General features: G+C 38.8%; 2 protein-coding genes across 3 annotated transcripts; one reads left to right on the plus strand and one right to left on the minus strand.

Annotated features, from left to right (window-relative positions):
• Nucleotides 1-916: 916 nt before the first annotated feature.
• LOC122405245 lies at nucleotides 917-4,518 on the plus strand. Its single transcript, XM_043409838.1, has 3 exons — nucleotides 917-934; nucleotides 1,634-1,837; nucleotides 2,584-4,518. Exons 1-3 carry the CDS (start codon nucleotides 917-919, stop codon nucleotides 4,516-4,518), a joined length of 2,157 nt encoding a protein of 718 aa, XP_043265773.1.
• A 3,181-nt stretch (nucleotides 4,519-7,699) lies between these two features.
• LOC122405253 (sialin-like) lies at nucleotides 7,700-14,792 on the minus strand. 2 transcript variants are annotated; one of them, XM_043409859.1, is made up of 9 exons: nucleotides 14,649-14,792; nucleotides 11,986-12,191; nucleotides 11,633-11,854; nucleotides 11,040-11,124; nucleotides 10,651-10,817; nucleotides 10,146-10,295; nucleotides 9,863-9,995; nucleotides 9,208-9,461; nucleotides 7,700-8,167 (listed from the first exon to the last, which is right to left on the minus strand). In XM_043409859.1, exons 1-9 carry the CDS (start codon nucleotides 14,713-14,715, stop codon nucleotides 7,874-7,876), a joined length of 1,578 nt encoding a protein of 525 aa, XP_043265794.1. In that variant the 5' UTR covers nucleotides 14,716-14,792; the 3' UTR covers nucleotides 7,700-7,873. The 2 variants fall into 2 exon arrangements, with proteins under 2 accessions (XP_043265794.1, XP_043265785.1); XM_043409850.1 differs by lacking the exon at nucleotides 14,649-14,792 and adding an exon at nucleotides 13,009-13,117.
• Nucleotides 14,793-17,328: the final 2,536 nt, after the last annotated feature.

Here is a 17,328-nt window from a genome sequence, read left to right on the forward strand (position 1 = left end):
ATCTTTGACTAAGGTGATGATTATATTCTGCATGGTTAGGTAATAATGTATCTTTCGAAGCTAGGTCAACGACACATTTAGACGGAGTTACGTTACGATACCCATAATCACACATGAAAAGTTTATAACCTATTGTTAGTGTGACGTTTATGAAGCATTATTCGTAATTTGTTGGCACGTAGTGAAGAAGGCATTGTACGATGTTTTATGAAGAAGAGAAATTAAGCCAATAATTACTATGGGCGAAAAGGTTGTACAAAATGCGTTAAGGAAACTACAGCAAAGCGAACGAGTACTTACTGTGGGAACTTGAAGTGTAAATTAAAATTTATAATCATTACGTTTCGTGCTTTAAAAAATTATACTCTTTAAAATATTTTACCAAATTGTACAAATTTCTTCTGATACGATAAATTGAATATGAAAATACTTTTACGCCATTATTGCAAGGAGGATACAGTTAGTAAAACCTGAGGGGGCGGACTCAATTGTTGTAGAGTAAATAAAAAAATAAAAAAATAAATGAAGAACAAAAAATATTATAATATAATAATTTATAAATGGGACAGTAATCTTTATTTGCTATTGTTAGAATCTTGGATAATAAAAACGAAAAAAATTTTGAATCGCTCTAGTGGAACAGGTTACATAGAAATGAAATAGGAATTAGTTGGAGAAACATTAAGAGCGCCGCGCGATTTCCAATTCCAGAGGCAGGTATACTTTATTACCGTCTATTATTCAGCATTATGCCATTCCGTAATGGGCGTTTAAGGGTCATCAAGGTTGAACGTGCCGTTGGAGTGTGTAGCAGAAGGCGCTGGAAAGGGTGGTGGTTGTCTACCGTGTCACTCTATATATAACGGACGTCAGCACCCCACGCGATATTAAGAACGTTCACCGCATCCGCGGTAACATGGTTTCCAGTCACAAGGTACTTACTCCACGCAACTCTGTAACAGCTCACCGACAAGTGTGGCAACGTGTACGCCTGTGCCGAAACAATCGAAAATAATTAGGAATATATAATTACGAAGGCCGGTTTTAAATTAATAACGTCCAATTAGAAAGTCGTCCTCGGAGGATCGGTTCACGAGTGCGTTCCTGGTGATTGTGAACGTTGCAGTGCATCGCTGGTGCGCGTACAGTGCACAATTTTTAACCGATCACAAGTGTCGATGTTCCCAAAAATGTATTACAAAATTTGCCACCATTGCTAAGACTCTTCTGCTTGGTGAAAAGTGTCTCAAAGTGTTCGAATTTCTTCAGTTCGTCATTTTATGATTTTCTGATTCCGTTGTGACGTTTATTCTTGTGACCAAACAATGGCGGATCTGGAAGATCTCAAAGGAGGGGGCTAACAACAAATTTGAGATTTTAAGGATTCAAAAATCGTACAGAGATTAGGAATAGAAATAGAGGATAATAGTTTCCCTGTAGCCCTCCCTTTTTCGTATCCAGTTCATGATTCAAAATTTATTTTTCGATTCGATCTTTGAGTGAAACACGTTTTCCAAGAAATTATATTTCGAGTTTAGCTTTCGATAGGTCCGAGTAATCGTCATGAAACGGCGTGTAATTAGCGACAAATTGGACAATTTGTTTACTCAGATTTTCTGTTATTTGCCTCTAGATATTATCGCCTCCTACTTTTAAAATGACGACATGGCTGATGGCAATTTTCTGTCTGGCAACAGCGGGTTGCTCAAACGTTACGGATCAGCAAACATCTGAGACACATCACGATCAGCAGGTAGCGATCTTGAAACAGATCAGAAAAGTGAATGAAGACGGTTCTTACACGTACGGCTATGAAGCTGGCGATGGATCGTTCAAGGTAAGCCTCAATGACCATTAATGCACAAGGCATGAAATGGGTGTACTCTGTTTCTTGGTACTTGTATGAACACCGTTATACGTAACACATTCTAAATATAACCTGAACGCTTCATTGAGAAATTTAATTACTCGAGCAAACAGATCGTCGCATTACGTTTTATAGTTCAGTAATACAGAACAGCTTCTTTGAATAACTGGACAAGTTAATTTTGCAACGTCATGCAATCGTGCAAAGTTTAGACTGACATACTAGGGCAGTCCATAATTTTCTTCGTTCTTCTACACGTCACAACGATATAATTGTAGAGCTATTTCTTTTTATGTATATTTTTATTTTGCTTTCTTTCTTTCACTATTTGAATTAAAATACTTTTTCAGTACTCAGTTCAAGTCAATTTTTCCATATTTTATTCTAACCAGCATCTATGTAAATAAAATTAATTTAGTTACATAAAAAGATCCCACAAAGTAACACTAGAAAATACGAAGAAACTTATGGACAATTCCAGTATTTATACAAAAGAAGCTAAATTAACGTGCCTGAGAACTTGAGAATATTTGAAGAAATCCGTGTCTGAAAATTTAAATTCGATGATAAAATTTTGTCCAGTAATTAAATACAACGAAATTCAGTGAAATTTTCTTTGAAAAGTCCAACAATACGGACCAAACAGTTTCTTACATTAAACAAAAAATTGATTTACTAAAACTATAATACTCCTGAACGTAAGAAATGATTATCAGGTCGAGAGTCGCGACGTTCTAGGCAACATCAAGGGTACGTTCGGTTTCGTCGACGCCGACGGCGAAATAAAAAGGGTGTCGTACTCTTCCTCTAACGGGACAGGGTTTAAAGCAACCACCGTGTCGCCATTGCAGGAACAAGTATCCGTCGTGCAGAGCATTCCGCGTGTTAATCGTACCACCACGACCAAGAAGCCGAGCATCGTTTATCCCTCGTCCACAGAGGCGTCCACGAAATCGTCGGTGGTTCAGTCGATACCGCGAAACAGAAAGACAACGACCACTTCGACGACCACCACTACGACCACCACGGAACAACCGAAATCGATATTCGGTCATTACTTGAAGGGAACCGGTAAAAGTAGACCGCGGTTCGTGATCAACGGCCAACAGAGACCGATGGTGATAGAGGAAGAAAGCGCCGAAGATGAAGATTCACAGATAAATCGGCCAAGCACGGAGGACAAGACGTCTACTTACAGACGTATCATCTTTGCTAAACGACCGGTCGACCAAACCCTCCGACCGATCTCCGAGGATTTCGTGGAAAAGGATGACGAGGCTAAGGTGACGACTGGAAACACTTTGAGAAGACAACTCCACGATGAGACCACCAAGCCCAACCCGATCGTGGAGACCAGTAACGACGACCATTCTGACGTTTACGGAGGATCCTTGTCCACGACCCGCCCGTTGTTCACGACAACTACACCGCCTAGAGTTCTCCAACGCGTTTCTGGCAACCGGGTCGATAGACCGAAAATTTACCTGAATCGAGAAAACCTTGGACCAGCCAGGTTCGAGAACGTTAAGTACGACGGTCCTAGAGTTTACGAAGCAGAGACGAAAGCATCGCGCGAAGAGACTCGTGTTCCCTCTCGAATGCCTGAGAACAGAGAGTACGTGAGACAAAGCACCGAGCCCATCTTCGTCAGACAGCAACCGGACCAGTTTCTGCGAGAATTACCGGGTGGAAGGATTTTGCTTCCGTCTCAACAGAGTAACATCGACGAGGACCCTGCCTACAGACAAATTCCACTCAACAGAATCTTACTGCGTCCATTACCAGGCCAGCAACCGCTATACTCGACGACCACCGACGCGAATATTCATTATCTAACGGAGAATCCTCTCCCTGGACAAGAGGAGGACCCAAGGATCGGGGTGACGCCTGGATACATGCGCCCAAGGCCGTTTCCAAGGCCAGTGATCTATCAGGAACCCGAACCAAGACCCAGACCAGTTCTGAGACCAGTTCCCCAACCGGTGAATCACGCGGTGGACGACAGAGAGTATCCAACGACCTCGGAGTACCCTTACAGGTCCAGCACGATCGCCTTGCCTCCGGAACCACCCAATCCCATCGCTCCTCCTCTCAGTCGACGAGACTTCCAGATGCTGCTTAGAAGACTGCTCGTCAGTCAGTACGGTGTCCAGGCTCTCTCTTATCCGAAAACATACTTGGAGGATGCTTTGTACGACCAGCAACCGTATCCTTCTTACCAGCCAGGCTACCAAGCGGTCGCCCCGCGACCAGATATAGCGTTCGACGAGCAGCTGTCCCTCCAATATGGCGATCGAGTGCCCGTCAGGCGTCCCATGTACGCCAGAGCCTTGAATCCTGTCTACCAACAGCAACAGTTCGACGATTACAACGACGGAAGGTTCGCCAAGAGAGTTTACAGGCAAAAGTTTTACACGCAGGAGGTCAGCGACGAGGGGGACGAGATTCTCCCAGCTCCGATCAGGGAGGCCCTTTTGCTGAGGATGCTGCAGTTGGCCATCAACGCGGAACGTCCTCCCGTGGTTTCCACTCCGATCATGTCCACGACAACGCCTGCCTCCAGATACAGAAAGACTGGACCCATCAGGAGCGTGCAGATCATCACCGACGACGACGAAGAGGAGAAGGACGCGATGAAGAAGAAGATGTAACGGTCAGATGCTTATTTGGAGATTGTTGAAGTTTCGCTTTTATCGATAGAGTTTATTTTTTTACTCGATAATAGAAAATTAAAGATCGTATTTTTGCTGTAGTAATTGGCAAGAAATCGAATGGTACAAGTATTTATACAATGTAGAGCTACTTACGAAATTAAAGGAGTAAATGTTTATTTTAATTTAATTAAACGGACATACTGTGCAAAGTTTCTAACAAGGAACAAAATAATATTTTACGTTCATGAAATTTAGATAATTTCAGAGTGTATTATTTATTGAATAATATCTTACTGATTTATTTATTCGTCTGCACAAATGTCGTTGGGACTACAACAGTTAGAAATTAGTTTTAGACGCGAGAAAGCGTGAGATATATATATTTAAAATATATTGACTCGAATGAGAAATACCGAGGAGTTATTCTCACGTCCAGTGTTTCGTTTTCTTTTTTTATCTCACGAATTACTACGACACGCCATTCTCTTTACGTTACTTCCAAAAATGATTAATCCGCGAGGCCAATTTAGAGATGAAAAGCGACAGTATTAATTACGACGGTTGTGGTATAATTCAAAACTCATCATTTCCTCGTAACGAGAACCGTCCGTACAAAAGACCGTGAGAAGAATGAAAATGTAACGCTGATAGACAATCGCGACGACGCGGCGGCACAGTTTTCACGGAACACGCTGGAATCGTCAGCGAAACGAATCGCCTTCTCGGAAAGGGAAATGTCTTATGTGTTCGTTCGACGATTTTCCGCACGACAACTTTCAAGTATCTCGCAACGCTCGTTTTTTGCTTTCAAGACAGATCGTCGTTGCCTTTAAATCGTTTCAACGCGAGAGCAATTAAATAAACGTTTATGTACGCCGAGTACCGTGCACGTAACGATTACGTTGATCATGCATATAACCGCATCACACTGTGTCGCGTTCGATTATAACATAGACATCCCAAAGATGACCGTTAGCGTTACCAATAGAGCACTGAAGTACTTTAACTTTAGTTTAAACGTGGCTACGCTCGTCTAACATTGTCAGTCTTACATTTACTGTGACGTACTGATCGCTTTGCTGATTATTAATGCAAAGTCACGGTATGCATGCAATTTCCTTTTATCGAATTGAAAGGATACATTTTTCTCATTCTTCACGGGGTAAACAACTTTAGATCCCATGAAACTACAATTGAAATATTGTTCTGTGAATTACCATATGGATTATAGCGTGTGAAAATATAAAATAATATTCTTCTAATAGCACGTTAAACCCGAACTTTGCAGAATTTGTCGTGGGCGATGATGTTATACGTGCCTGGCCACGGCGACGTCGCTCTTTAGAGTTTGTTCCATTGTAAATAATATCTTTATATAAACTAGTGTAATATATGTATCGAAATAAAACGAGATGGATGGTAGATAGCACGGTGTGAGAATTTATTTCGCAAGCCTCTGAGAGCCGGTGCACCAGGAAAGAATAATAACGTGTCTACCGTTGGTAATTAGCATCGCTGGTTGCGACACTTAGCCGTCGGGTACGCGAACTTGTATTTGTTAGGTGCTAGCGTATGCCTGTACGACGAGGGCGGAGATCATGGGACTTTGCACGTGGCTTCCACACTTCCACCTATTCAGAACTCGCTTACCCGTTGCCAAATCCCCGGATGGAGACACTCTGCGTTCGGGGAAAGTCTTGGTGTACCACTGTGTGAGAAAGCCGACCGAATGGAAGCTAACCAGACCATCTCCGTTTGAGGAGAAATGGACGTAACTGGGAAACGTACGTACAGTGTCGTCCATCGGTGGTGGCTACAACAGCACAAACCTCCCTTCACTGACTAAAAAAAACCATCTGCATTTTTTTTCTAGAAGTGGGCTTCTCAAATTCTATTCACGATTTTTTGGTAGCCTCCACATGTTCTTTGAGCACTTCTAAATCCACTACTGCCATCCATAGACAGAGGGGAAAATTTTATTTTAAGAATAATAAGTGATTCTCTATTGGGGACATTTGCTAATTTGTAACGAAGTCTTGGAATTTGAATTTGTAAACGTGTCTAATATTCTATATTAAAGGAAAAACTAAACTGTCATTCTGCACAAACACTTTGTGCAGTGGAAGAGGGTACTATTAAACTTTCGATTCGCAAGTATACACTGTCGTTAACCTTTAATTCGCAATAATGCTATCCACAAAGAACATACGTTCGATACATCTATAAATATTGGTTCGAACTTGAGTACCAGTGAGCAGGACTTTCTTTATCGAAGAGATATTTATGAAATCACGAAAACTTTACTTTCGATAACTTTTCTTTTTTCTGTCGGGTGCTGGAATAATTTCTGTCCAGAGTATAAACCCTGTAAACACGATTTTGTGCAATGGTCGATTGCAATAATCGTTTAACATAAAATAGAATGGAATAGTTCGGTTTCAATAAATATTTTCTTGCAACCGCGAGTAACCTTTCGACTTTTCTCTGCGAGCCGGATATGCCATGTGAATGGCTGTCGTTAAGAGACAGAAGAATTTGCCAACCAGGCGGCGTTCTTGTGTTTTGCAAGCTACGACTTCCGGTGTATCTGTGAACGTGTCAATGGCGTGCGTAGGTTTTGGCCCGGACGACGTAGTACCTTCTTCGAGGTACCTAATTAGGGAGGTCGTTATATTTCGTCAACTTTCCTCGTCGGTGATGGAAAGCCGTCGTAAAAAGCGCCGGTTCATTGTCTCGCATGCTACAGAATTCCACGCAATCTGCGATTAAACACGAAACGCAGAAGAAGAAAGGAGAATTCGCAGGTACTAGAGACGATCTTGATAAGCCCTCGAGTTCGGATACCGATCGTGCAATAAGATATTAACGCTAATTATTGTGGGTACATTTAACTTCAGCGATACACGTGTGTGTAAAGAAAAACTACTATGAAAAATATAACAGAATTGTGTATTATTTTACCAATTCTCTCTGGAATTATAAAGGAGACAAATGGAAGGTTCAAATTTTAATTCAGTTACAATTGCCACAATTTTGTACGAATTCAAGCAACGCAATAAATTTATCCAGCAGCGTATTTATAAATGAAAAATTACTTTTACCAATAAGTTACTTTTACCTTTATTCTTACTACCGCATTTATTTTTACATACATTATTACAAACGCTAATGACACTTGCCAGGAAGCGCACATATCTGCGAATAAGTCCAAGCTTACTTATATAATATACGATCTCGTCCACGATTTATTCTATATACAATTTTCAATTCTTGTTATCGCGACGACGAGCATATGTACGCATTTTATCAGTTTGTTTTGTTGATATACAAATGGTTAGCGATTAACGCGAGTTTAATTGGACGCTAGCGAAACTTTCGAATGGACCGAGGCAGAACGGGGAACATTTTTCACACTCTCGACGTCGTCTTCTAGCGGGTAAGGACTGAAAGGCTCTGTTTGCACGCCGACGTCCTCGTAATCGAGTTCCAGGGCGTCCTGCTCGTAAATTGCGTCGTGACTTCGTGGCCGAGCTACGGATGGAATCCACGGCTGTGGGGTACCTTTTCCAAGCGCTAAGAAAACAGCTGCGGTCGTTAATAAAACGACGGATGCGACACCGAAAACCAACCGCCATGAACCCGCGATCTGCATGAAAAATTTACGAATCAATGAGTTGTAACGCAATTTTCATCGAAGCGTACAAAATTTATATTAAGAGAGATACTGCTTTTATTATATTGAATAAGAGAACAGAAAAGCTTTTGATTTCTGATATAATTTTTAATATTGTTATATTGAATATAGTAAAGTTCCGATTATCTGGCACCCGGTTATCTGAAATGTCCGAATAAGCGGCATATTTACCCCAACTATTCTTCGGTAAACGTTTTCGATTATATTTCACACAAACAAAGAAATCACAATCACATACATCCAGCAGTGACGGCGATATTAAACAGTTGACGAATAAAGTTGTGCTTATTAAAAATCAAAACGAATTTTTAAGAAAAATCGACAAAGGGGTAAGGTGCCTAAATGAAAAATTATTTTTGGTTGCAGGGGTCAATTACAATCATTTTTAGTGAATAGACATATCCTCGAATTCCTAATCATTTTCGAGAAAAAAATTCAGGAAGGTGGATAAATTTTTCAGCGAAATTGAAAAATTTCAAATCGATCTAAAAAAATTATTGTCAGTCACAAGGGTTAATTACAATCATTTTTAATGAATAGACATACCCTCCAAATCCTAAGCAGTTTTGAGAAAAAAATTCTTTACCGAAAATATAATGTGTGGCCAGAAATGCTTCTGTAATTTCATTCTCTGACTCATTTTCTTTTTTCATTTCTGTAATCTGTTGGTAATATTACGAGTGACACGAAAATTGTAATGGGGCACTAGAACCCCAGGAAAATGGGCCAAACAAATATATTTTATCGTATATCTCGTCTGTGAATACATTCCTCATTTTTGTCACTTCATATGTAGGTATAGTCAAATAATCCAACACATTTGATTTTCTGGCATTGTCCTAGCCCCGAGTATATCGAGTAATCGGAATTTTACAGTATTTATGAAATACTGAAATTACATCGAGACGTTAAGAAAAGCTATCAATTGTTCTTGATCTTTTATTTACGTTTTAAGGAACTCATTCCAGCCTGATTTTAGCAGTCCAACTTACAGATCCGTGAAGAGCTTGAGTAACGAAGTAATTGGCAGCCAACAAGCCCGCTGCCCCTAGAGTAGAGCACAAAGCACACGCCGCTGCAGCGCAGGCAGGAGATTCTACGGGTGCAAGATCGGCTATTGCAGCTAATGCGCCGGCAGGTGCAGTCCCAGAGACGAGTAGAGCGGCTATACCTAACCATGCTGCGCCCAATGCTTGGCAACCGGCGTAGCCGGCAACGAAAAGTAGGGCTGCCGGTATGAAATGAGCTGTAAATTAATTACGCGTTATATTTCATTATCCGAGAATGAAAATTACGGGTCGCACGGTGTTGCTGTGCTACATTTGATCGGTAACCATTTCTATAGTTACGTAAGCGTAATATAAAGTTTCGAATTCCTCGAGCCGACTGTCACCTAGAAAGAGTTGCAGGAAGAGATGTAGCATCGTCTAATTGCAGCGTAAAATTTGCGCAACGATGAATTCGATAACTTTCGACGCTGTTCGCACGCGATTCTTACGCAAGATATTCAAAATTTAGAAAATCTTCGAGCTGATACGCAAAAATCGCAAGTATTGGAAGATGCGTTTCGAAAATACTGTTAATTAAATTTTTTATCTATAACGGAACCGATAAAGGTAGTTAAAAATTTCTAATTACAACACATACCAGTATAAACGACCAACTTTCTCGCTGTGGTCGTTGAAACTATTTTAGATTCGCGAACGTGATCCACGAGGAGGCCGCAAGTTAACGCAGCCATGAAATGACCAATGTGAGGCAACGTCGTTAACACCGAATCCTAAAAATATTAACGATTGGATATTGTCGCTAATAATGTCTTCGTTAACAAAAATAAATTATATTAATACTATAGAAGCAAAAGATACTGTGAACTATACTATCCCTTTTAATATTAAATAATAGAAAGGTGCACCTATTTGATACTCACATTGGCTGTAGAGAATCCGTAGATGAGTTTCAGGTATTTCGTCATACCAAGTGCAAGAGTTGCATCGCCCCATTGATTGCCCATGGTTGCAACGGCCGATGCCCATACAGGAACCGAACGCAGCAATTTTCCCCATGGAATCACGGCTGCCTATTTTATTAACAATTATATAATTCCATTTTATGATTTTATTTGTTACTTTGCGAGGGACTAACATTGCATTGATGCTCAAGTTGGAATGTTTCTTGTTGAATGCTTCGTGTTTGACAAATTGTCTGGAGAAAGTGATCGTGAATAACTGTGATGCAATTTATTCAACATTTAATGTGGGAACCACTACGTTACTAGTTTTTCTAAACAATGGCTTTAGGATTGCGACAGCCAAATAACGCATTGTTTACATATGCTGAAGCCTAATGCCAAAAACGTTCGGATACGATCTTTTTTCAACGTAAAATAGTCGCGTAACTTTATGAAATATTTGAGGAAATTTTTTGATTCTTACGTTCGTATCGTGCTGATAAGATTTCGGAGTGTCTTTGACGAATCGGCCGAAAGCGAAGTACCAACATAGCGCAATAATAACGAGACCATAGCAAAGAGAATCCCGACCGAAGCTTCGAACGACAGCTGTACCCAACCACCCTGTGAGACAGTATCCAACGCTGACAGCTGATGAGAAAATCATACTTCATTGATATTATAAACATCAACGTGTAGCAATGAAAATATAATAGTCATTGTAATTTAGATATTCTACAAAACTGTTCTGCATTGATTCGAAATTAATTTGTCTTATGCTCGTTTAATGTAAGTCTGAAAATTGCAACCTTCTTGCTCGAATTTAGACTCTTTTAATAACTTGTTCGTCAAAATTTATAAATATCTACGTACCAGCGTAGCAACTGAAGTACCAGCTTCTATGATTGCTCTTAAACCAGGTCATAGCAAACATGTGAGCAGCAGGCATGGTCGCGCCCTATAAAAGAAAATGTAGCAACGATAGCTAGCGTTTTGAACATTCAATCTTTCACTGACTTGAAGCTTCAACGCTAGTATGTTTTGAGAATAGAGTTAGCTCAACGAATTAGAAATCTGTGTAATGCTTTCGAAATTGTATTTAATCTTGCATATACAATATTCTTTCGTGATCGCTTGCGACGTTTGCATAAGAATCGTAATATTTGGAAGACAATCTTCAAGCAGAAGCAATATTGTGCAAAGATGAGTAAACTTCTCATCTAGATAACGATTTCGAACAACGAACAAAGGTAAACAACTTTTCATCCGTTATTCATTAAATAAAAGCTACACTTTGAATCGTATTTCACGTATTTAGAATGAATTGTATTTCACTGATTTGTATTGTTCGATCAAGTAAAGTGTAAATAATCAATGTAACCTAAATCTGAAAATTTTTTACGTGCTTGCAATTCATGTTTAATTACATATAATTTAATTTTATGAAATTCGGATTTCATTCTTACTGTACATAGGCCCTGAAACAGACGAAGTGCAACGTGAGACGGACCTCTCCATGCAGCTGGTACCAGCAAGGAAGCCAAGCAAGCACTGAGAACCGCTCGTGAAAACACCATAGATGGACCAGACCTTCCCCATACCAAACATCCTCCTAAGATTGGTCCAGCCACTTGTCCCCACAAAAATGCCTCTCTCATTATCGATTCTGTACGCTCTTCCGGCGGCAGCTGCAAACATTGCCATTACTTTTAATTTCTAAAAATAATTTTTTTAATTCGAATAACTACGAAACAAACGTTTCCAAACAATGAAGTTGAATTTTAATAGTTGCTGTTCGCTAACATTTGTAAAAAGTTACCTCCAAAAGTATGACTTCGAAATCTTCGGTCCGATTGCGACTACTGATGTTGACCAGCATGTCGCAGTGCCACGACGTGTCGATGATGGCATGATTGTCTTTCTGATTGGCAAGCAATGCAACCGAGGAGCTGACTTCAACTGCACCACAAAGTGCAAATCCCACTGCAACAAGCGCAGCTACTATGTGTCGCGCTCGGACAGCAGCTGTCGAATTATCAAAACCGAACTACAAAATTGGAATTTATTATATACAAGATAGAGTTACTATCGATCAATCCTTTGCATTGCCTATTTTTCATATTTCCATACGCTTTTGTTGACTTTTACCATGATAATGCTATGTCCTACTTAAGATAAAAACAAACTTAACGAAAATTTATGCAGGTATGAAATGTAAATAATGCAAAGGGATTCCGTTTATTGTTCAAATATGATTGCACGTCAACGGACAGACAATCGTTCTGCACATGTATTCGTATACAATACATACATTAACGACGACATTAAACGTCTGTTGTAATAGAACGTTGCTCGATTCCGATAAGTTGTTCAAACAATAGGTGTCGTAGTTTCCACGTTTAATTCAGTGTTATCATTGAGTATGCAAAGCATCTATTACAATATGCGAACTTAAGTCTAATCACGATAATTAACATATTACGAAAATGCATTTTACATACATTATACGACGAACTTGAATACTTAAAGTAATTATTAATGATCGTATCGAATAAAGTAAACATTGGACAGATGTAGTTCAAGTAAAATTAGAAAAGTATCCGATTTCTTAATTTTCCATAACGTGTATTTAATTCAATATAAGAACTAATTTATGCATTCGTATTCTTCGATCGTGTATTCTTTTCATGAAAGGAACAAGAGCCAGCAAACAAGCGAAAACTCAAGATAATTCATTCGTTTTCGTGAAAGTAACGCACAATATATATTATATATTCTGAAGCGTGTAAATTAGATCTTTTCTTTTAAATGTGTTTCACATGTCAGATTTAGTATAACGAACCTCGAACCTCTTTCGCAGCCTGTTTTATTTGTACACTGCTATGTTTTACGAGATGCACGCTACCTCTCTTGACGAAGTCTGCCATTTCACGGAACACGAAAGGAGCAAAATCACCGAATGCATGTCTCTCTTATCAGTCTTAGCTTTTGACTCTATGACTACTATCTCTTTCCTACCTCGTACAACACAGGTGACCTCGACTTTGGTGCCCTCAGAACGTAACACTAGCGACGATTGTTTAAACTGCTACTCCGTATCAACATTTTTTACTTTAACACGCGGGCTGTGCGATATAAATATTTATAAATGCATCTATTCTTGGAGAATGTCGCAGTTTTAAGGGGTTACCCTAGATAGTGGTTCTAGAAAAGCTAAAAGGTGACAAAAACTTGTAAATAGGAATAGAAATATTAAAATTTTGATATTTGCTCGATATTTGTTAACGAATGAAGATTGCTTGGAGCGATTAAAATATTAAATATTTGTTTGATTGATGGAAGGAAGGAGTCTCAAACACCTGCAGCCTCTACAGCCAAAATGGTTTCATAGTTGGTGATTTTATGGTTTTACGATAGGAAAATAAAGTTTTCGAACCTTTTTAAAATAGTCAAGGTGGTGTATCCCCTTGATTGATCGAATCAGTTGTGGAAAATTTCACGCAGACCTCGAATAACAAATACACAAATTACACGATAACAAGTCAAACACAACGAATATCTGTCATAATATTCAGCCTGTCACTTATAACACATGTGGAAATGTTTTCAAGATCCGATCATCGGTGATAAGACTCGCGATAAGATGTAATTGTTGGATATACTCGTTGAATTAACGTTCACGGTACAAAAGATTCGCTGAGATTTATATATTATTAGTATTACTCGCGCCTTGCGATTAGGTATCGATAAATATTTTCAATACTTCTATATTTATAATTACGGGCTTACTAACGATTCAAGTACCAAGGTATCGAAATCGTAATATTGAAACTACTGCGTTACGCGTACGGTTTCATCATCTTGAATGTAAATAAACATTAGTCAGTAATTTATTCACATTCTGAATCCGTAAGAAACTATTAGCTTTATGATACATATATTTTTACTCTCAAAATAAATTAACGTATCAAAGGTCAGGAATAACAGAGTCGAATCGAAAAGAAAGACTCAACGGTGAAACTCGACTTATTAATTTTTTAAATTCTCGCTTAGAAAAGAACCATAGCTTGTCCCCGTTTCTACAATCATTCTGTACACCAGTGCTTCCCAATCTTCTTTACATCGCGACGCACGTAGGGAAGACTAACATTTACACAACACACTTTAATAATAATATCACTTTATTAATGGGTCAGTGCCCTTTGGTATACATAATTTAATACACAACAAAAATATGAAAAAGGATATCTATCGCAAGAAAGCACTTTATAAAGTGTCGGAGATTATATCGGTATTATAATTAAGCCAAAGTAAATTAATTTATTCTTTACAGTGTTCGAATACAGAAATATTTTTAAAGACAAAAATATCTTTGGGTTTTTGGATAACTTGACTCAATTTCTAGCACTATCCTGTGTGTCTAAATGCTTGAAATATGTTGCAAAATAAATGTGCTCGAATTGCAAAGTAAATATCACTTACCTTTCATTTCTAGCGCCGCATGTCTCAACTGGACGCTCCCGCGTTTAAGACGAACGAGCGCTGCCATAGTTATCAAATATGCCCGTGCAGAATTCGAGTTCTCACAACGTGGGACCGACGCTTTAAGCACATTTTGTGGCGATCGTTGCCGGTTTCTCACTGGCACCTCCGCGCTCCGACACCGGGCCAATCTGACCGTCGTGAGTTGCACGAACTATACTGGTCATCTGGGAGTACGAGTGAATGAACATCTCTTAACGAGACTTGATACAATAAGTACCTATACCGGGTCAGCCTTGAAGCACCGTTTGAGGTCTGACTCGTGATATTTTGATGTTCGTGCTACGAAACGATAACGTTCGCGGATTTCACGCGTGATAAGAACCTACTTTAAATGTTCTGATTTCGTTTGCGTTGTCTGAGCCCCGCAAAACATTCGATGACAGCAACGCGTGCAATAGAAGTCGGTATAACTTTGACCCTAATCGTCCGAAGACAGAAATTATTCGACTGTTGCTATTTTCCGTGGAACACGAAAGATGATCACATTTTGAAAAACATTTCTGTGAATAAAATATTTAGAGAACTCCCCATTTTCTCAATAATCGACTCAAAAGAATATTTTATGTATGAAAAAATTAGACCTCTGGACCATTTAATTAAAAAAAAACGTTTTTGAGAAAATAGTTTGTAATCCTTTATTTGGACGACATGGTACATGAAACTATTAATAATCTTGAACATTTTGTATAAATTAATAAAAAAATTTACGGATGCATGAAGCATTTCGTACATAATGTATTTAAAACAACCTAATGACTATTTAAATTTTCGTAAATTTGTTAATATTACACATTTTTCGTAAACGAATAATTCAAAATTGTTTTCAATTTTTAAGAAACACTATTTAATTCTCATAACTCATAGCGCTGCAGTCTTATTCCATTCTGAATTGATAACGTTGGATTTGACGCCTAAATGGTAAGACTTGAGGAAAGTGTTTCAAGGTTCAGCTAATTTCTGCTCTGTACATAGTATGAATTCTACAACTTGAAAGTAAAAAATTAAATAAACTTATAACTTTAAACAAAACAAACAAGCTCAGGTCGATAACGCGGATCATTTTTCATTCCTTATTTAATTCATAGACATTACAAAGTGTTACCAATGAAACTGATAGTTGAAAAACAACAGAAAGTTTAATAAAACAATGTTTCTTTTTCTAGTTAAAGTTGCAAATACATACTTTTCACGTTATTTTCCCAGATCCTAAATTTGAGGATCAGACCTCGATGTATCATATGGTTCAAAACTGACTAATTTAATTTAATTCTGTAAATAATTTTTGATCAAAACTTTTGTTGACATCGCATCAGAGACAAAATTCGTCAGTTCGCTGACGTTACCGACGCCGATGAACGGGTTAAATATGATTCTTAGTCATTGTTCTTAAATACAGAGCGCGCTGCGAAACAGCTGATTTTTTACTTGGTCAGTACTTCGATTCTTTAGAACACAACCTTTTATTCAATCAATGGTGTAAACAATACTTAATTGGTGATTGAACTAGAGTTTATAGAAGATATATTTATTCCAAAACGTGTAATATAGATATGGTGACTGCTACGAAATGGAAAAATCAACAGATCCGCGATATTCTAACTTTACAATCATTTTATGAATTCGTTTTGTTAGGAGAACAAAAATTCTTCGATCGGTAATCGAATAATTCGTCGTCTCACGTGCGCACCCTGTGCGTAAGAAATGTGACTTTGTGAAATTCGAGGATCTTGTCATCTGCTACTGTAAATCGACAAAAATGTGAGTTATATTTAATTTATATATTATATTCTGAAGCCAAGATATTTACGTTGCTCTAGTACGTACGCTTAGCATCTTCGTACTTTTTTTTCTGTATTCGCGATTTCTACCTGAGGCATCCTTAATTCCGCGAATTAACGATGTCTCGAAAACGTGGTTCAACCTTCCTTTCCGAAATACAGCTTCGCGAGACATCGGAGCTTCTCCTACCGCGAGCGTTACTAGACACAGCGAAAGGTCGTCATTCGTACTTTGTAAATCAACGTAATAAGACGTATCGGCGTTTCGCGGTCAGCGAGGTGCGTCTTTCTAACCTATTCGTGTTTCCTCGTTATTACTACTCGTGTTTATTCTGTAACGGTGCTTTCGTTAGGAACTAATACATTTCTACCTCAAATCGAATCGGTACTATGAAAAACTGAATCGTATTTCGCATGTTTTCTTTGATATTTGACCGGCGTCGGTTCATTGTATCTCTCTAAACGAAATTACGTTTCTTGTACATATTACATATTTCAAGTTCAATTATTGTTTAATTATGCATTTGACTTTAATCTGCATTTTATTTCTGTTACAGTCTTTGATTGGAGTTCGAAGCCAAGGAACTCATATTCGAAATAGAAGCTTCGGGAGACATCGGAGACTCCCCCACCCCGCACCGAATTCGCGAGCGTTGCTGGGTACAACGAGGGGGCGCCATTACTATTGTAAAAATTGGCGTGAAAAGACGTGTCGAGACCTGTCGGCATCTCGCTATCAACGAGGTACATATTTCTAACCTGTTGATATTTCATCATTATTACTACACGCGTTTACTCTCTAACGGTGCTTTCGTGTAATATTAAAACGTTTCTACTAC

This window comes from Colletes gigas, unplaced genomic scaffold, assembly GCF_013123115.1.
Source record: "Colletes gigas isolate AHSC1104 unplaced genomic scaffold, ASM1312311v1 Colletes_gigas_Sc00001, whole genome shotgun sequence".
Taxonomy (NCBI): domain Eukaryota; kingdom Metazoa; phylum Arthropoda; class Insecta; order Hymenoptera; family Colletidae; genus Colletes; species Colletes gigas.

Coding starts and splice junctions, on each gene's coding strand:
- LOC122405245 (XM_043409838.1), top strand. Junction 1,838..2,583: donor CTGGCGATGGATCGTTCAAG/GTAAGCCTCAAT, acceptor AATGATTATCAG/GTCGAGAGTCGCGACGTTCT.
- LOC122405253 (XM_043409850.1), bottom strand. CDS start 13,093: ATGGCAGACTTCGTCAAGAGAGGTAGCGTGCATCTCGTAAAACATAGC. Junction 12,192..13,008: donor GGCTGCGAAAGAGGTTCGAG/GTTCGTTATACT, acceptor ATAATTCGACAG/CTGCTGTCCGAGCGCGACAC. Junction 8,168..9,207: donor CTCAAGCTCTTCACGGATCT/GTAAGTTGGACT, acceptor TTTTTCATGCAG/ATCGCGGGTTCATGGCGGTT.